Here is a 22357-nt window from a genome sequence, read left to right as displayed (position 1 = left end):
AAGGTTTTTAGTACCACATTAAGAATATGCCTGAAAAATCTGGCACTTGGCGTTAAGCCAATCTTTATTCACAGTGTAATTATGCATGCATGTTTAATCAATGCAATTTTTGGGAGGGTTTTTGGTAAAATTTCCCTACAAAACCATTTATTTGAAGGTTTCAAATAAATACTTCATAAATGATTATATTTTAGATTTTGCTCCGACTTAAGCTATTTGGAAAGAGTATGTTTTTTTAAACTTTAAACATAAACAACTTGAAGGCTGGAATATAAAATGGTATTGCACCAATTATCTCAAAAGGATTACGTTGGATATACATAAGTTTCAAAGTACACTGGGTTAAATACTTGATAACAAAAGCGATGACAAATTTGGTATCTACCTATAGTCCAGTGAAAATATGGGACGTGTTTTTCTACCCATATATTACGAAAATCTCAGGTAGCAGGGTATATTATCCTTGGAGTTGATTTAAAACAGTCCCAGTTGATACCATCGAGCTGTACAACACAATGGTAAAGATGTATGTCTACTGTTTCCTATTACTACTACTCAGATGCTCAGTTGCTTTAGAAGATAATTATCATGACATAATACAAAACAGTTATCAAACATTGAAAGGATATTCACAGCATGTTAACCAGACGGTTTTACTTCAAGATATAAATACAATGAATAAAGCATTGAATGTACGGAACTTATTAGACAATCTTCAGACATTTTCAGATGAGTTGGACAAATTATCAGAACTATCGGATAGTGTTATAATTGGAAATACCACGTATGCTAATGGTTTTGATGTCACTTCGACTTTAAACCAGAACACAGATATCAATTCTTTGCCTACAACGGCTAATGCAACTCCTGAACAAGGTGATACCACACTTGCCAAAGAAACACCAACTGTTCCCGTTACCACAAAATCAATACCAACAACAGTTCTACCCGTAACAGTTACTGCTTCTAAGTCTCCAGTTACAGCCAATACAATTCCACCCTTACCTAAAGTGAATGCACTCTGCTTGAACCATACCCAAAGTATTCTTGCGGGACTATTTGGAGGAAAACAATGGGCTATGCAAAGTAAGTACATGTAGAATGCCAGTGCAATACACAATAGAAAGAAGTAAAATCCAGAAATACTGAACTTCGAGGAAAATTCAAAACGAAAATTCCTTATTCAAATAGCAAAATTAAATGATAAAACATTGTTAATCCCTGGTAACTAAGACATGTCATTTCCACTTTTAATTGCAGTATATTTATGACTTCTTGTATTACTGTTACTTTCTGTCAGAGGTCATCAGATCTTGAACTGAATAGGTGAAAAATTATTTCAACTGCTTTAAATTATCGCCGGACATGACTAATAACTAACAACACGGTAGGTATCTTGCAAGAAGCAGGAACACCTGGGTTTACCCATAGTATTTGGGGGGTTTGTGCTATTCGTTGATATGTACTTTTAAGGTTTTTGTGCTATATCGGTTGGTTGTCTGTGTCTCCTGTCGTTTAGGTGTTTTCATTTTTTGTTTTGTTCTTTGTTTTTTTTAGCACTATGAATATAAATAAGATGTGGAGTGAGTGTCAATGAAACAACTCTCCGTCCAAGTCACAATGTATTTATTGTTTTAAATTATAGGTCAAAGCCTTTACCCGGGACTTTGGCTCACAACTTATAACAAGCTTTAAAGGGGCCCAAATGATTCAAACAATTCAAACAGGAAAACTAACAGTCTAATCTAGAATGAAATTCAAATCAGTGTGGCTGTGGCCATTGATTGACACATTAAATTCATCCATTGACTGGGACAATTTAGGAGAACGTTTGTATGTAACGACCACTGCTCACTATGTACTTTTTAAAGACACTTAAACTATGGGGTCACCAAAGGTTCTCAACACCTTAATAAATTAATTCGAAAAATTAATCAGAAATAACACGATGTTTTGATTTATATCAATTATATAAATCAAAACATAAAGGTTATTCCTGATTAATTTTTCGAATTATTCTATAATTAACTAAAGGCGTTAAGAAACCTTTGGTGACCCCACAGTTTAAATGTCTTCTCTCTTTCTGCGTTCTTTATTCTAGCAACAAAAATTGGCATGATTTTGTGAAGAATCCTTGACTTTGATAAGAAATTTGTTTTAATGCTCAAATCAGTTTAACAGGTCGCGATTTGACGTTGTTCTGTTCTGTTCTGTTCTTTACAGGTATTTTCCTACGTTATTTTATATATTGCAGCACTCCCATTTTGGATATACTAGTTTTAATGCTTTTAAAATGCGTTAGTTAGTCAAATATTTACACGTATAATTACAGTGTGGTTGGGTGCTTCAGTTTAAAAAAATTCTGTATAATATATACAGATAATATGAGGAAAGCGCTACCTTTAATGCCAGCTTTATACTAAGACTACTATATCCTATATATCGATTGGTTGTTGGTTGTTTAACGTCCAGTGGCAAATATTTCATGCATTTTCAGGACGAATGTCCTAAACTACATTAACATATATTTTTTGTATAAAATAAAATTATAAGTTCAGATTGAAAATGTTTAGGGAATGATCATTGAACTTCAAAAGTCAGGAGGGGGTTATGGTATTTTTCCTAAAAATATATTCTAATTCCCAAATTGATGAAAAAAAATCTGTTAAAGCAGAGGACAAAAAAAATCTTTTAAATCCAGATCTTCACCAAAAATGATTTTATCTTTCAGAAATGCAAAATAAATTTTATTTTTATATATCTAAAAATATTTAAAACTTCCCAAACAGCACAGGTAAGTCTGTACACAGTATTTTTTTTTTAGGTGATAATAGGCTGTGTTTGCCAATTTGTTATGATGAACCTTAATACTAGTGTTAAATTTTGACTAAATAATTTTAATTAAGAAATAATTCCTTCATGTCATGCTCTATGCTCATTTTAACATGGGTAGGCATTATATTTGTCGATATTTTACACTGAGCGTTAGCGAGGTGTAAAATGTGGTAAAATATAATGCCTATCCATGTTAAAATGAGCATAGAGCATGACATGAAGGAATTATTTTGATTCTAATAGGACAAATACTGTATTTCTATAGGTTGAAGCGTACGAAAATACTGTAAAAATCTTTGACTATTCCCGTTTCCTCCCCGAGGAGTCAGTACATTACATTTCAAATTTGATAAGTTTAAAAACTACGTGCAGGGAAAATATATGTTGTTTTATGAAAATATACAATAAAAGTTTATGTTAGCTGCTTAAATGTATATATTTTAATGGATAACGATTGAAATAACGTTAATATAAACAGTAAGTTCGTGCGCATGTGTCAAACATATTTTGTGCTCATTAGAACACGGCTTTGTTTACAAAGCGTAATAAGGACGTCATATTAGAATTGATAGCGATGAAAGGGTTCAGTGAAAAAAATCTGACTCAAACAAAAAAGCATTTCCTGATCATCTTCAGTTTGTTAGTTCTACATCAATTTCATGTCCTAATTCAGAGTCAGTTTTATGACATTTCTTGCATATTTTTTTTTGTTAGCTCACTTTTCAAGTTTTTATATGACAGCAAAATAAATTTGAGAATGGAAATGGGAAATACAAGCATGTCAAAAATTTGCTTTCAAGTCATGCTTAATCATGTCATAGTTGTTTTCAAGAATACACATTTGGTTTCAAGACAATAACTTTATTATAAGTGAATGGATCTCCATGAAATTGTACTAGAAGGTTCAATACACAAAAGGAAGATTAGAATTAATTTTGGGGTTATGGTACAACATTTTTGGGGTTATTTTTTTTTATCAAAATTTTGTGTTTTTCTTTAAAAATTTACCATATTTACATGGATTATACTCATCTAGGATATATAGATGCAACAAATACTGATTTGGCAGGAGATGCACACAAAATAGGATGTTTTAATTATTTTATCTGTAATTTTTGCATTTTTCCTATGATGTGTACTTCTTCATAATGTCGACATGAGTATCATGATAAAGAAAATATATTTGGTAAGTACATGTATATTCACAATTGACATGCGCCAGTGTGAGGCAAAAGGATCTTCTTTCCCTTTAATTCCCAAAATTGCACATGACTTTTTTTCTCACAGAAACACATGAGTCATTTGATAAATAAAACACTTGTCCTTGTTTAAAACTTTCAGTAATAAAAATTAAGTTTAGCCTTTTTGAATGTTTCACTGATTGTGTGAAAAATATTTTAACAGAAAATGTACAAAACACTAGTCTTGATGAAATTGCAGCAGCATTATCTGCAGAATTATTGATAACTTTCCTCACTATATATTCACAAGGATACAACTAACATATTGTCCATGCTATTCTGATCTGAGTTTTTATTCATAAATATATACTGGCATGGCTGGTGCTGTTCCAAGTTGTCTTCTTTTTCTGTTTCTTTTGAAGCATTTGTTTAACCTGTTCAGTCACTATAAAGGGTTAAAATTCTTATTTAGACACAACACATAAATAATGACCAAAAAGGTACCGCTTTCACATGAAAGAAGCTAGGAAAAAAATAAATGGACACATTTTCAATATTTTTGTAGGACTTCAGTTAATACTATCAATATCATATGAAATTAAGGAGATATGTAGTTAGAGACTTCTGCTGAATAGAAATGTTTGGGTTCACTTGATACCTGTTATCAAATTAGTCCATATTGAAGTTTGAAGGGTCCCAAATTAAAATATGTTTGATTTCAACATGATTGATTGACTTGATATGACAAATTGACATAAAAAAAATTGGTGTTTTTTATATGCTATATATACATTTTTTTTTGGGGGGGGGGGGGGGGTCGAGGGGGGGGCGTAATTAAAGTTTTGAATTAGTCTGTGGGCTTACATGACTTACCGTGATCACATTCAACAGTATAAATAACGTCATTATCACTGTTCTTTAATGTGGGGAATTATGTAGCAGGTGAACATAAGTAGTCATGGTCAACCAGTGCACCGGAGTTTACCCCACATGCCGCATGGCCATTATAAAAAAATCCCGAAATGTATTGCTTGCAGAGGTTTTTTCTGTGTTCCCATGGCTGGACGGAACTTTTACGCTAAATATGTTAACATTAAGTATGATTTTGTGACTTTTAAATGAAGTACCTGTGATTACTAAGGAACTTTGTTTTGACCTCACTGATAATGGAAAATGAAGCAGACGAAACATGGCGTCAGTTGTTGTCCTAACTTCGGTAATTTCCGTGGTACAATAAAATTAAAATAAGCTACACAAGTTACCAAAATTTCTGAATTCTTGTTTTTGTAAACAAATAAAAATTAATGTCGTATTAAACATTGAAATTATTCCGATATGTCACGTTTTTCCAAGCTCGCGTTGAAACGTTAAATTCGGCCGCCATTAAAAAAAATAATCGAACGAGATTTAACGAGAGTGACGAAACTTTTCAGATGGGTCGTGTAGAGAGAGTTATCGTTCTTTATTCCAAAACGATGCTTCTACCATAAGTGCCAGATATTAAAGACTGAATTGTAAAGTGTTGACTAAAATGCTCATGCTCATTTTTTAAATTTTTTAATGTTTACAAAAAACCGGGCGCGGTAAATAGACAAGATCACTTTTCAAGATCCGGAAAGCGTGAATATTAAAAAATAAATAAATTTCGGTTTGATAAAAAAAAAAAACCATGCAGACGGATCCGTCGAACTAATTATTAGGAATTAAATAAATGTGGCCTGGTCTTTATTCTCTAAACACAATACAAGTTCGACAACCCTCGTACATTTAAATGGCTAGAATTTAAAAAAACAAACATACTTTTTTGTGTATATCAAGAGCATGACTGTATTAATATTATTCCAAAATGTATCAAATGTCCGCTTAACGCATGTCTTTTTTTCTTTTTTTTTTTATAAATATGCAACTTACTTGCATAATAACTTTTCCATTTTGCTCGTACATTAAAATGATTACAAAAACACAGTTTTGTTTATATCAAGAGCATGTACTAATATTATTCTAAATATATCATACAAAAAAAAAGTCATGTTTGTTCACTTATTTATTTATTTTTTTTATAAATATGCAACTTACTTGCATAATTACTTTTCCTTTTTGCTCGTACAAGTGATATACGACTTTACATGTGATATGAAAATGTACCTGTACTCAGAGCTAAAATGTCTGTTAACGATTAGCAAGAGTGTCTACTTACTTAATTTTAATATAATTAGAACACTTTCAGTTTTCTTTTTCAGTGTTGGATGCTCTGGGAAAGCCTCCTGCAGGTTTACTTCGCGGAAAATTTGCCTGGCTTGGTGATTATGACGAATGCATTGGTATAGAAGCCGAGGAATTCCACGGAGAATACTGTCTTGCCAAGTTTTATGTTGCATCTATTTCCAATCCAGTACGTTAAGATTTGAATCTATAAAATATCATAAAAACACTTATATAATCATTCTTACATTTTCCAAAGTTATGGAGCTTTTTATATGACTTAAAGAGAATATTGAGAATGTAAGCAACAGTTGCTGATGTTTGAAAATAACAACGAGATTTAATTGCTGTAAACATTTTTTTTTTACCTTTGTCCGTCTATCCGTCTGTCCGATAAAGGTTGCATGGCGTGACCTCTGCATATATACAATATCTATATTCTATATTTATCAAAATGTTTGTATATATGTATATACATGGCATGAATATTATCAGGATTTCAATTTCTTTCAAAATTTCCGCAAATGACAGAATATTAAACTGTAATTTTTGGGGTAAGTTAAGCATGCAGGACACATGTTTTTTTCCAGCTATTACTTTCGCAGTTTTCCGGCCAGAACTAGTTTTTCTTGTTAACAATAACACAAGTGTATTGCATTCTACATTTTTTTTCGTGTTGTTCTAAGTGTTTTAATATAAAAATATTTCAAATTCACCGGATTTCATTTGTTTAAACATTCGCAAACTGCAGAATGATGAACTTTATCATACGTAGTGAAATTATCTATGTTGGATACATGGGGACTCCGGCTGACTTTATGGTTATTAAACAAGGACTTTTGTATTATGCAGGGTATTTTAACAAGACTCTGCATATTATCATTATTTTGATTTCCTTTTAAACGATTCACAGGATAAACGGATCACAAGTTTTTAAATATTCACAGGATAAACGGATCACATGTTTTAATGATTCACGGCATAAAGGGGGAGGGGTTTCTTCTGGTTAAGAATCTAACTTTTCTTTTAAGTTTAAATTATGAAAACAGTGCATAGCTTGATTGATATTTCTTTATTTCAAATGATATTATTTCAGCTAACGAAAGCAAAAGGAATGGAAATTATGGTCGGGATATGTGTGCCGAATACTTGCTCTATTTCAGACATAAAAAATCTGTTCGACTCTGGTAGGTATATAATTACATTTATGTCAGGGGACAACTTTTTTTTATACATTGAGTAAATGAAAAAATTAAAAAAATCGATAAAGTGTATGCATTAATGCGCTTTGGTTCGCTATCTGTATTTTTGTTACTGTGTCGTTCATACAAACTGGAGAAAAGTGTTACCCGTATGTCGCGCCAATGCTGAAGTTTCTGTCACCTTGATGTATTATATAAAAATAAAATAAGATTTCAGGAAGGCTAGGAATGCAGAAACATACATCAAAGTAGAACAAAACACATTACCATGATTACCGCTAGTAGAACTAATAAAACGTGAGCCGCCCTAAACCTAACAAAAACATGTGTGAACATAGATGCCGTAAAAATGATAGTTGGGTTAATTGATTTTTTTACGCCTAGTGGCAAATATAACATGCATATCAAGATGTGAACATGTGAAATGATGCCTTTTAACCAGATCTACAATTTTGAATTCAATTTGAATGTGCTATAAAAAAAAAGATGTGGTTTGATTGCCAATGAGACAAGAGACCAAATGACACAGAAATATGCAACTATAGGTCATCGAACGGCCTTCAACAATTAAAGAGCAAAGCCCATACCGCATAGTCAGCTATAAAAGGCCCCGAAATGACAAATGTGAAACAATTAAACGAGAAACTAACGGCCTAATTATGTACAAAAAATGAACGAATATCAAAATTTATATGTAACACATCAACAAAGACAACCACTGAATTACAGGCTTCTGACAGGCACATACATACAAAATGTGGCGGGGTTAAACTGTAAGCAGGATCCCAACCCGCCCCCTAACCTGGGACAGTGGTGTAACATTACAACATAAAAATCAGTTGAAAAAGGCTTAAATCATCAGATGGATAAACATACAAATACTACACCGAAAGGACGTGGCTGGGTACTTGTATATCTGAACAACAAAACAACAAGTCCAGATCTGAGAGTACTCGCAGTTACAAACAGTTAGTTCAAAGCCACTAACAAATAAATAAAAAAAAAAGCATGCCTCTATGACTAGTTCACTAGGTAACAGTTCGCATTAAAACATGTCACCCAACCCGACATATAAGTCAGACTCCGAGTTGACCAGACTTTGCTCTTTCTCCCATATGTCAAAATGCTTTCGGGAAACTTTTGTTTGACATGACTGGGAGTTAAATCTATTTCCTCCTGTACTTGTGACGATTACGCTACCATGGTATCTACGAGGCTGTTGCTATAGTAAGCAATTCTCAGAGAAAGTGGAATTAAAGGGATGTGTAGCAATAACCGTTAACATACTGAAACTCATTTACAATATCACTATACAACTTGTGTATTTGTTTTCAGTGTTACCTAGGATCTCAAATAACACAGTATTCTCAACTGGCGGAGATTTCAAGAAACCTGACCAACCTATTGATTTTAGAGCAAGCATAGCATTGTAAGTATTTGCAATCTTACAAATAGATGTATCTGTTTTGGGAAATGTGTATGCCTATTTTAGAAGTAAATAAACATCTCAAAGTTTAATTTTACACATTTATACTCATTTCAGTTTACATTTTTTTAAATCAATACCGGGGACTGTGGTGAACATATTAAAACTGCCACAAAAAAAAGAAAGAAAAAAAGAAGTCTGGTAGAAAGAGTTGACTCCTCAGATCGGCACAAATACCCACCACCCCAAAAAAAGGGACAAACAGTAGTAAATTCATTTCTAGTGCAAAGCGTAATATATATAAAAATAAGAGTGATCTATTTGAATCGATTAGGTAAAAAAATAGCATGTATGCAAATGTTCGTGAAAAAATCCCTGTTGGATCAAAACTTTATCTTATGCCCTTAATGTCGAGAATGTACGTAATACTGACTATTTCATAAACCCGTATCTTGCTAATGAAAAATTGGTATTAACCCCGCCAACATACTGTACTCATTTGCCTGTCTCGAGTCAGGAGCCTGTAGTCCAGTGCTTGTAGATCCTTGGTCATGTTCGTCATATTTAGATTCTATCTTTCGCCAATTGTTTTTTTTAATGGATAGCTGTCTAATTGGCAATTATACCACATCTACTTTTTTTTTAATATTAAAGAGTTTAAATGGATTTGGATGGGTATAACTGTTTTTTTACTATCAGTCTCAAAATGTACGAGCCAACTAGTAGTCACTTGTCTTTGGAATTTGCATGTTAACATGGTGGAATTAAATGAGTGTAAATTTTCAGTTCACGAATTTAGTATTATACTAGATCTCAACCGCGATTTTTAGTATTCGCATTGTCATTAGAAAAAACTATGCTGGTTATAAGGTCACTGTTTTCTCTGCCACCAAAATTGTTCTGTTTGAAACCATCCTGGTTTTCTAACTATAACCAAAACATACTTGTAGATACCGGGTATATCTTTCGGTCACCAATTGAATTAAGTCGTGTTTATCCCTGTTTAATGAAGAAGTTCATGTGTGATTTTGAGACGTGTAGATAGCAAATTCCAAGTACACCGTTTGGTGATGCGCCTGACAGATTAGGTAACAGGTAACTGGTACATGTACTATTGGTATTGGTATCGGATTCGAACGGGAACTTGTTAATTATTGATGATATTAATTATGTCGAAATCAAAAGGCCTGTATGGTGTAATTGTTCATCAACACCATTGTCCTGTACTAGTTATATATATAAAGTTGATTTTTTTGTCGTCGTTTTTACACCATGCCGGGTAACAAATTGGACCTCGCTATTTTAGTAGTAATATAGTTGAAAATTCTACCAATATTTTGATTAAAATTCTTCTTCGTCTTACAAACTCGATATCTCAATCGTTCAACAATTGATGAAGGTTATTTAATAATCACGCGTTGCAGACAAAGCATTGTTATTAATATGGGTTTTATAAGTAGGCATACAGAAATTGAATACAAACAAAGACATACATGACTGAGACATACATATATCATGTCTCTGATACAAATAAGTTGTTGTGTGATTAAGTTAATATGGACACAATTCATTTGTAGCATTATAATAGGTGTACTTGTTGGACTTGCGATCATAGCTACCACATACGATGTTGTTATTCAACACATGTCAAAACCAAAGAAAAACAGTTGGGATCTTTCCGATGGTCATGCTACGACATATGATTCAGCTGGTAATGGGCATGTCAATAACGGATACGATGGCGAAAAAAATGGACCAATCAGCGATTTATCTGGCCAGGAGCATAAATATCAATTTAAAGAGCCTGATAGGTCAATGTCAGTTGAAGAGCCGTCTACAACTCAGTACAAACCAGGTAAATTATATTCTTTGGTACCGTCCATTCCATCTTTTGAGGGTTTTTTTCGGGGGGGGGGGAGGGGGGAATGTTTTGCTCCCGACTTTGATAAAAAAAAAAACACCATCGGTTTTGTTTTGTTTTCAATAACATACAGGAACACGAAAATTTTCTGAAACTCAATGTTACAACTAATTCCCCCCTTCTTTACAATGGTATAGAACTATTCTTTTTTTTTTTTACTTCATAATCATTCAAGTCAATTTGTATTAAATTAACCTATCTATTATAAAGTCGCTTAAGATAACAACGATGTCATCTATACTCTATATTTGGTGAACCTGATTTGTGTTTCGCTCACCCAAAACAAACAGAGAAAATATTACAGAATGACTGTTTAAAATTACCTTTTCCGTGTAGGCACTTGGTCAGTAAGAATAAATAAAAATCAAAATCTATATCACATCAGAACCATGTATAAAGAGCTTATAATAGTATAATAAACGGATAATGTTTCGGCTCTACTTGACGCACAACTTTACATTATCCGTCACAAAAGTACCTTCAGGATACTTCCCTTTATGAATTATTATAAATTTATAGAAACTTTATCCTTGCCAGTTGCCAGTTACCAAGAACAATATTTATTTTTTGCTGGTGTGATACACGAAAATATATATATTTATAACCACAATTTCAATGCTTACAAATTTGTAAGTCTTGTCGGGTTCTTCTTATCTACTGTGCCGTGAGTTTAGTAAATCATCAACAGAAACAGTAAATTCAATTATGATATAATTCGTTTGACATCTGAGTTACTGCGAACTAACTTCAGCATACAAAGGACTTATGAATCACATCGTTCATCCATATCAAACCAAATTGAACAGGCGAGGTTTTCTTTTCCTTACCTCTCTATTCAACAAGAAACTGTTATCAGTGCAAAAGGTGTCGTTTTCTTAGTTGAAACGGTCGCAAATAAAGGCCATTACGTCGAGCTGAATAGATGCTACCATCGTTCTAAGGCTTCCTTATACATTCAGCATTTTTGTACTTAATATATTTCAGGATTTCTTGGCAAGTTACTGCTGTCATTTTCTGTTTACACAAATGGAGCTAAGATATTGAGTACAAACCAAGGTTCTGGCACGCTAACTGCTGTCAACGGTATACGGTTTATAAGCATGAGCTGGGTTATTCTAGGACACACATACGCGTTTGGCTTGTTGTCAGTAGGTAAGTTCTTTCTAGTTGAATATATATACACATATATAAACGTCTAGCATAACGATACACAATATACACAAACTTGTCTTTTTTCCCTTTTTATTGACATTTGAAATGATTATGATTATCCATTGTTGAAGACCCTGAACCAACTTTCAAGATGAAAATAAAATTGCTGTTCCTTCCACATATTATTTATTTCCCATTATAGTTTTATAAAAGAGGGACGAAAGATACCATAGGGACAGTCAAACTCATAAGTAACTGTATTCCCCTTGCTAAGTGCCTCACCATAAACTGAGAAGTTTTGAATTTAGCAAATATATATTATTAGTATGGTAAACTGTTATAATTTAAATTGTTTTAGCATAACTTAATGATTCACGTCATATTCCATTTGATTGAAGCTTTTGCTTTTTGCTAAAACCAAAAAAAAAAAAACAAACAAGAAAAAAACAAAGACACTTGTTCTTTTTTTGTTGGGATTTACCAAGATTCGTCCAATTTTTCACCGATGTGATAAATGTTATAACAGAGTCATAGATCAGAAGTGTTGCACACAACGAAAATAACGCTGCCATGAATTTCATTTAAAAAAATCAAACCATCCTGAAGGTATTACTTTTCCTATTTGAATTATTCATTTATATCATATTACCCATCTTTATCTAATTGTAATAATACTCATGTATTTTACAATGTAATTGCTTTGCAATTACAGGTAATATTGGTACGCTTTATGGAGAATTGCTAAAGAGAAAAACCTTCATGGCTATTAGCAATGCTGAAGTATCAGTAGATACCTTCTTCGCTTTAAGGTACGTTAGATATTTCAAAATGAACGTAGAAATAACTTATAAGATAAGATGGGGGGGGGGGGGGGGTAACAATTAATGAGCAAAACATTTCAACAACAAACAGATAAAATGATAATGACTATTTGAATACCAAAGTAACATTGTGTGTTATTAATCATCTAAACAAGTTGTTAAAAAGAGGTCAAAGAGACCAAAGGAATAGCCAAAATCTAAAGACGAAAACAACCTGAAAAAGCCATTCAAAAAACGATATTTAATTTATTCCAACTTGAAAGTTTCATTTTCTCAAATGTGTCAGTTTAATTGACAATTATCTGTAATAACATTTAGTACATTTACATTATTTTAGTGGTACCTTACTTACATACGTAGTTCTAAATCAAATGAAGAAACAAAAAGGAAAACTGAATTGGTTTATGTTTTATTTTCATCGGTTTTGGAGGTAAGAAATATCATCAGATGTTTTATCCGTCAACTTAAAAAAAAATCATGTGATCGTTTGCATGTATTTATTCATTTACTGATATTATATTGTTTGCCAACCATATTCACAAATATTGTACTGAGTGCAACTTAAATATTATATATAGACATACATATATTGTTTGTTTTGAAGGTAATATAATTCAATTCAACGAATGACTGCATGAAGAACGAAGCCCTTTTCGAATGTTACATGTATATATTTGAGATATATTTGCATAATATGATTATCTGTGACCTTTCATAATACCCGGTATTATTTTTCATTGAATATGATGGATGTTTAAGTTTGTTCTTAAACGAAGAGGACCTGCAGCAAAATGTGTGTTTGTCCGTACGTCCGTTCAGTCGTCTGTCCGTCACATCTAGTTTGGTCTTTCTGACATTAAAGCCCTCTGAGTACGTAAAAGGAAATTAACAGGATTTCTCACCACTCCACTACTACAAGGCGTGTCTTGTACATGACAGAAATCCGTACATTGAAAGTCAGTTTCAAAAACTATAAATTGTACATATATGTAAACATAAATCGTTTCGTCTCCCAATTTAAAAGATATGGAATCTGATTTTTAAAGTTGGTAGTTTATTTACATATAGAAGAAGGTGTGTCACGTACGATATTTTTAAAACATACACTAAATTTTGATCAATTGATGCTTTTTTTTTTTTTTACCTATAACAGGTTAACTCCTCCATATATGTTAATTATGATGGTGCAGATATGTATCTCAAAATATCTGGGAAGCGGACCCATGTGGATAACAAATGGCTTCGAAAAGAATTACTGTAAAGATACGTGGTGGTGGAATCTATTGTACATTAATAATTTTAAAACTGCTGGAGAAGAGGTAAACGTGTGTTGTTTTATCCCCCAAGCCTTACTGATAACATGATAAAAATATATTTAAACATTCAAGTCATCGTCTGATATTATGGACCAGATCTCCAAGGAGATATCATACTGTGTTTGTCAAACTAGAAAATCTTTTATATATGTCTAAAAGAACAAAATAAATAATAAATTTGTGAACAAAATTTCATTCACTGATCTTATTAGAGTTTTAAAAAAGTCAACAAAGGAACTTATTTATCAAGACGATTTGTTACCATTTATTTAGTTTACCCTCATAAAGACAGGTCAGAATATCACGTACACCATCTTATAACTTAGATATGCCAAAGAGGACTAGATTTTGTCAATTTGTCAAGTACATGTTGTATATAAAAATATTGTTGTTATCAAAACATATCCTCAATTAATACCCTTATTATCTTACAGATTACCTTCAAAAGGCATGATAGTAGAAATTTATTGAAAAAAACTCGGTTTTTTTATAGATATATACGTATATATGATTAAAAATATATGTGATTTAAGTTTATTTATGCATCAGCGAATGATACTGTCATAAAAGTTATACTTAATTGTTCTAGTCTTAAAAATATGAATACTTTTGTAGACATAACAAGAAGACTATAAAACTTCCAAACCACATTTTATGACATTATTTGATATATTTACACATATCTAGTATTGAAATATATCTTACTTTAAAATTCTTAAATAACGCATAATATGAGTGTTATAATTCAAATGAAAATGCAGTTAAAATAAAAAGTGGTATTGTATTTATTATTTCAGTGTTTTGGTCATGCATGGTATTTGGCAAATGATATGCAGTTTTATGTTATAAGTCCACCTATTCTGCTTGCTCTTTATCAGTAAGTTCAGATTACTAAGTATATACTGGTTTTTAATCATACACTACTTTCCTTGCATTTATTTATACCTTTATTGTTCCCGCCGTGAATTTGTATATGGGGTGTTTTTTTAATGAGTACTAACCACTGTTATTGATATCTTGCTTGTCTCTTATCTTTGATTAGGCTCATAGGGTTTATGGTTTACACTTAATGAATGGCTATTATTTATTTTGAATTTATTGACCCATAAAATTAATTTTTGACTCTTCACATTGAATAATCCGCGAATTATGTAAAATGTGAAGAGTCAAAAATTAATTTTATGGTTCAATAAATTCAAAATAAATTATTGCCATTCATTATAAATAAATTTCTTTCAAAAATAAGGCTCAAAGAACTTTTTATATTCTTTATATTAACAATAACAACGTACACACATGTTGGCGTATGAATACACAACGTCAGAGTGGGCGTGTCGCCATAAAAATTGACAATATTGAAAATAAAACTAATACTTTTAACCAATCAGAAGACAGTAAATACACCAAATTTATTTATATGATTATAGAAAGTAATTGAAACTGCAAAATTGAGACCATCTGGGGAGCCCGAATCTCCATTTCACTTCTAAAACACAGTGTCAGCAGTCCAAGGACGCAATCTTATAATTACTTTAGGTACTTACCATGTGACCATTGGTTTCCGATAAGTTCACATTTCGTTTAAAAAAGGACTCAAATCTTAAAAAAATATAATAAATAAAGGCGACAGTAGTTAACCGATGTTCAAAGCTAGTTAATCGATAACGAAGAGACAAATCAAGGTAACACACAAACACTTGAGGGAATGGCATCAACTCCAAAAGGAGCGAGATCGGGTCCGTTGACAGAATTAGCGAATCCTGCTTTGTATACATCACCTGCCATATTAATTGATAAAATTACTGATTGGTACCTAAATATATAAGACCGCAATACTATGTGGCTATTGAGTTGACACATCTACACATTATATTCGTCACAGCAAATTCTTGAAGGCAACCAGGTCCATTTCGTTCGTTCGTCCTCATAACTCTGTTAGGAAACATAGTGTTTAAATTCGAAAACAACTATAAAAAAAACTCAGTACGTAACACATCGTGGTTCTGAAATATATTATCCCCGAGGGTATCACCAGCCCAGTAGTCAACACTTCGGTGTTGGCATGAATATCAATAATGTGGTCATTTTTATAAATTTCCTGTGCACAAAACTTAGTTTTTTTCGAAAAACTAAGGATTTTCTTATTCCAGGCATAGATTACCTTAGCCGTATTTGGCATAACGTTTTGGAATTTTGGATCCTCAATGCTCTTCACTACTTTGTACTTGTTTGGCTTTATAAAAATTTTGATATGAGCGTCACTGATGAGTCTTATGTAGACGAAACGCGCGTCTGGCGTACTAAATTATAATCCTGGTACCTTTGATAACTTTCATCGCTTTTGTCATTTTTCAATACTTATACGATATGAATTGCAAATACTGGAACACGATTATATCATTAAGTGCTAGTTACCGACAAACAATAGAATATAACTACAACAATTTGAAAGCAGATGTACTGGTATACTTGGACGAGTGGTGTGTGTTTAACTATGTACTAATAACTCATTATAAGCATAAAGATGATTGTAAATCACTGAAAATTACAAACCTATAAAATTACTTTTTTTTCAATTAAAACACATATAGTTCGCATGACTTGAAATTCATACTAAAGTGATCTCACTTTCTATATGGCGTTTACTTTGCCTTACAAAAGTTATAAATATAAAACCAGCAGAAAAATGAGGATGATACAGTTTATTGACATTAGTAATATCCAATATAATTTCTAGATATCATTATTATATCAAATAACTTGATATCTTCACACATATTTTAAAACTAATCGTTAAAAATGTGTACAACATTCGTTCTTTATTTTTCAGTTCTAAAATAGCTGGGACTATTGTTACTCTCGTAATATGGTTAGGAACAGCCGCAGCAACAGGATATACTTCAGTACATAAGGACCTTCGTGTAAATCCATTTAGGTGAATATTCAGACCCCACCAAACATTGGGGTGATTTCAAGTGCACCGGAAGGATAATCACATGTGGCTTCCGTCGTGATACTCATGGCATTACAAACCCAGTAAATAGTGCTAATTTAGGATGCATCTTTTATAAACGGAAACAGTCCGTCCGTTTATTTAACCACCTTAAGTATCTGCATTAGATTTCCCCAAAAAAAATGGCTGTATAGAACTAATGAATTGACTGCAAGCGGTATAGCTGCGCAAAGAAAATAAATGTCTCCTCCTGCCTTTACAGCAAGGAAATATCTGGATAATTTCCTGACATCTTAGAAAAACATTTTGATGTACATGATTTTAAGATCAAGTTCAGATCAAGTTCAGATACTTGCATGGACTATCACAACAGACTTTGTCTGTACATGCATGAGCTAAACTTACTTTACATGGACATTTGAAATTATTCTATTTTTCAAGTAGACTAAGTCAATGCCAGCATGGACTAAGTTAACGTTAAGGTTAGTTCTCAATTTTTCATGTTTACATAATCCTATCAAGCGTTTGTAATTTATTCAAGAAGGTAAGTAGTAATGCACAATATACTTTAAATCAAAAATTTAAGATTAATTATGAAGACGTCAACCAAGAAGAAAAAAAATTACAGTAACATCATGATAAAAAATAATCGAACTAAAACCATGAAATAAAGCGATAAGGAGTAACTCTTAGTTTTAAAGCTTCCTTGATATATCATTCAAAACTTCTGTCGTGACAGTATTAGCAATCTTATTTCATCAACTTTAATTATGTATATTTCAGTGAAGGCGACTATTTTGATTCTTATTATCAAATGCCGTACTGTCGAATTGGGCCATACTTGGTTGGAATGTACACAGGCTATATTCTTTACACCACAAAATGCAAATGTAAAATAAATAAGGTAAGACAGTTTGACAATAGAGGCAATTAATATGTCATTTACACCACATCAGGAATAATTTTTCCATGGTAGCATATATTTTAGAAAATGAAAAAAGGATTAAAGAGGCACTAGCTGTCAAATTCATGTTCACTAGACTCAAATTCTCATTTTTTGTTTTTATAATAATGTAAAGCATTTATCCAAATTATAAAAAAGTTTAAAATAAACAGTTTACAGAATATCTAGCTTCGTTTTGTGTGTATTTTAGTCATACAATGTTGAGTTGACATCCCTAATACCACCGGTGCCAATGTAAGTGATATAAAAATAGAAATGGAAATATTACAATCCTGTTGATGATATCATGGCTCAAAAAGATGATTATGATGTATTGGTTAGTCCATGTACAGACTGATCTCGCTCCTATTCGATTTTCTCGTACTAATCCATTTACGATACTAGAATAAAGATAAAAAGTAATACCACAAAAATACTGACATCCGAGGAAAATTCAAAACTGGAAGTACTGCATCAAATGGCAAAATCAAAAGATAAAACACATCAAACGAATGGTCTTATTCCTGACTTTGGACAGGCATTGTCTCCAATAGAAACCTGGTTTTATAGCTAGCTTAACCTCTCACTTGTATGAGAGTCGCTTCAAATTCTATTAAATTGAAACTACTGTCGCCCAGTTTTTGTGGGTACAGATTGGGAAAGGCGAAGTATGACATATCTTAAGCTCAACATTATAATTGGATTTAGTTTGTGCAATGTCTACTTTGAATTTTACATATGTGTGTAATTGTGTACAAAGAAGAACCAATTCACAATGAAATAAAATTTAATATTCAATGCAACTTTATGCAGTTAAGTCACGTTTACTTCATGTTTTTTAAGTTTAAAACGAATTAACAATACCATTTCACGATTCGACCCGAAGTAAACTTGCTATTTAGTTATATAAGCTTTTATTTACATTTATATGAAGGACACTGTATTTGGTATAATTTCAGTTTTGAAAATAACATTAACGGTAGTAGTTTTACTGCACCAGATGCACATTGTGACAATGATTAGTACAGCAAATGTTGTTTGACAATCAATTTCTGTTCAGTGATGCTCGAGACATCAAGATTGCAATTTGTATAAATAAAAACGTTTTTATTGTAATAAAGGGACTACATTTTGAGTAAATCTCTGAAATTTCCTCTTAAGATAAGTTTGTTTTTCAAATAACTCTTTGATTTCACATCGACACGTCAACGTTTTGAACAATCATTAAATATAAATGACTTGTCGAATTGGGCATACAGTGCAGTAACATTGGTGCTATTCAATAATGTTTATTATAAAACCTTAAGAAGTAGACCATGCGCAGAGTTTTATCTATCATCAAATAAAGCTGTACAACACTGCCCTATACCTTTATATACTGCATTTTTTTGTTTCAGTTTGTAAATATAACTATATGGGCGGTGTTTGCTGCGTCTGCTTTAGCTGTACTTTATGGTATATATGACGACATAAATGGTGATCAGTTATCCACAGGTGTTGCCGCACTGTACAATGTCCTACACAAAACAGTGTGGGGTGCTGCTGTCTGTTGGGTCATATTTGCATGTGCTACTGGAAATGGAGGTATATTTCTTAGTATATGTTAACGCTATAAGTGTGTCACTAATTAAAACAGAAATAATATAGAGCAATTGGAATTGTCAGTGAATTATTCAAAACCTTCAATAAAGCAAAAAAAGATAGTGGTGTGTCGCTAAACAAATCAATCGGACAAGAACAAATTAATTTGTATCACCTGAAGCCATTAAATGATCAAAATAACATATATTACAACAGCGCGAAAACTCTAGCAGTGTGAGCAAGTTCAATAAAATACGGAAAATGAGAAAAAAAACTTTTCAACATTTTCAAAATGTTGCTCTGGATACTACCTTAAATTTTACTCATCAAGAAACTTCTGTCCATCTTCCGTCAGGTCCATGACGGTTTTATCAATGCGTTAAAATTTTAAACTCTTTTATGTAAGCCTTTATTGCAAAACAAAGTCCATCTATCAGTAAAATAGGGGAAAATGAAAAACAAAATATAAACAAATTGGAAAATATTTCTACTGATACATTTTTTTTATTTAAAGAAGCGAATGTCTATGTTTTAGAAAATTCTATCTTCAAGATATTGTTATATATCTAGCCAAACATTTTAAACTGTACAATACATTTTGTTAAGTCATATTATTCAGAATCTTTCTAATTAAGAATGTAAGACACAATTTATCATTGATTTCTTTATTCCAGGTTTCGTAAATACTATTTTGTCCTGGAAAGGATTTGTACCTTTGTCTAGACTAACGTACTGTGCCTACCTGATACACCCACTTGTTATGTACTTTTACTACAAATCACGAAAACAGTTGCTGTTTTGGGATGACCATGAAGTGGTAGGGATAGATAGACTGATAGTTTAAACAGGATATTCAATTTGAACAATATATGTTGCTGAATCATTAGTTTCGTTCAAAGTCAAAACTATTGTTGTATCTTCAAAGCTTTTTTCAAGATATACCGTCATTGGTATGAATTAAAAAAATATGCGGGGAAAAAGTTTAAGAGTTAAGTAAAACAAAAATGACATACAACTAAGAGACAACAAGGAGTTCAACATATGCGGTCTTCAACAATATACACGTGTCTTTAAATTATAACTATATGAAAGTCCTGAATAAATTAATATTATCAAAGATCTGCCATCAAGTAAAAAAGAACAAAATTATCAAAATATAAATCTGTACAACTACTAGCATTACTTTGGACCGTTATTTGCACATGAATATAAATTATAGCCGGGATGACTAAAGGTACTTATGAGAACGTGCAATACAAATCAGCCGAGCAAACACTAAACTCTATAACGATATGACAGCCAGTAAAATAAATAACAAGCAAAACAATGACACACAATACTGTATCAAAGCATGATTTCAGCAACTGACATCAAGCTCAAAGACCTTACCCTGCCGATACCTACTCATGTCATCCTGAACTTTATCATTAATGGCTGTTCGTCGGAGTAGATAACATACAGTAACAAAAAAAGTGCAGGAAGACCTTATTTAATCACCAGAATTTTGCTCATAAATAAATGTAAATATGAAACATGTATGATTGTTTTTTTCATCACGGATTCAAACTCTATGGTCGCATTTAGAATTTAATATCAACCATACGTAGCACAATTATTTAACAACATCAGTACATTTATAACCTTTAATCTATTCAGTCAAAGAAAAAAAAAACAATTATAGAATGTCAATTGTTTACACATGGGTGTTACAACCGTTCACCAGAGCTTGGTGCGAAATTCCACATTTGAATAAACTCCTTAAAATGGAGTCATACTTCCGCAATGAAACCCTATATGTGTTTTAAAACTAAGACACAGTTTTGACAATCTTAAGATATCTTTACCCCTGTTGAAGTATATATATCTCATATTCAATATGCTATAATGCAGTTGTAACACTGCAGAAACGCATTACTATGGTAGTACACGGACAACGCAAAAACTAAGAACGGTGCATCTTTTACTTTATGGTTAATTATATGTTATGTTTGATCAATTCGTTTATTTTTGTTTTGTCTTCTTCTCGTAGATATACGAATTTTTTGCACATCTTGGGATGGCTTATGGAGTTGCATTTGTGGCCTCACTGGTATTTGAATCACCAATGATGGGATTGGAAAAGGTGGTGTTTAGGAAAGACAAGAAGAAATAAGAACTTTGAAAATGAATTTGAAAGTACCTTATTAATAAAATGTATATGAATTTGTGTCAATATATTTCACGTGGTTTATTTTATTTTACATATCAAGGGAGTCTGTCTGGATTGGAAGAGGATTTTCCTTTCTGTATTTTTTAAATCTATGCCATTTCTCCCATTTTTGCCCCCCCCCCCCCTTACTTAGTTATAAAGTCATTTGTCTTATTTCTTTATATTTCCTATTCTTTTTTCAGAAAACCCCGTTCAGACACTATTATATGACTACATATGGCGAATACCTATTGTGTTTTTTGTTTGCCTAGTGCAACAGGAATTGCTTAATTAATAATTCCTCATGGAATCATTAATTTCTTTCTCACTCCGTCCCAACCTACATGTCTCATTAAGTTTTTGATTTTATTTTAACAAAAAAAGATATTTAATTTTTTTCATCTGATAGCATAAAATGACGTTTGGATAGAAGACAATGTCGATAAATATGCGTGTATTACTATTCTATTTTTAAATTTATAACTAAACTAAAACATGTGTACAAGACCTGTGGTGATATTCGAGTACCTTCATTTTCAGTGGCCAACTAAAATGTAATAGGCGATTGTTGATTGACAATAGTTCCTTACAAAAAATAACAATACAATGATGTTAAAATTTATAAATACATGTCGG

General features: G+C 32.1%; 1 protein-coding gene across 1 annotated transcript; it reads left to right on the top strand.

Annotated features, from left to right (window-relative positions):
* The first annotated feature begins 369 nt into the window (after positions 1-369).
* Positions 370-21749, top strand: LOC143064342 (O-acyltransferase like protein-like). The gene is made up of 15 exons (XM_076237107.1): positions 370-1086; positions 6257-6408; positions 7315-7405; positions 8756-8849; positions 10424-10701; positions 11752-11919; positions 12632-12728; positions 13078-13170; positions 13894-14059; positions 14854-14933; positions 16887-16991; positions 17793-17913; positions 19350-19536; positions 20208-20350; positions 21563-21749. The coding sequence occupies exons 1-15, from the start codon at positions 516-518 to the stop codon at positions 21683-21685; spliced, it is 2469 nt and encodes an 822-aa protein (XP_076093222.1). The 5' UTR covers positions 370-515; the 3' UTR covers positions 21686-21749.
* Positions 21750-22357: the final 608 nt, after the last annotated feature.

Source organism: Mytilus galloprovincialis, chromosome 2, assembly GCF_965363235.1.
Source record: "Mytilus galloprovincialis chromosome 2, xbMytGall1.hap1.1, whole genome shotgun sequence".
In the NCBI taxonomy this organism is placed as follows: Eukaryota; Metazoa; Mollusca; class Bivalvia; order Mytilida; family Mytilidae; genus Mytilus; species Mytilus galloprovincialis.
Note: the sequence above shows the minus strand (reverse complement) of the source record. Positions and strands in the feature narration are given on the sequence as shown.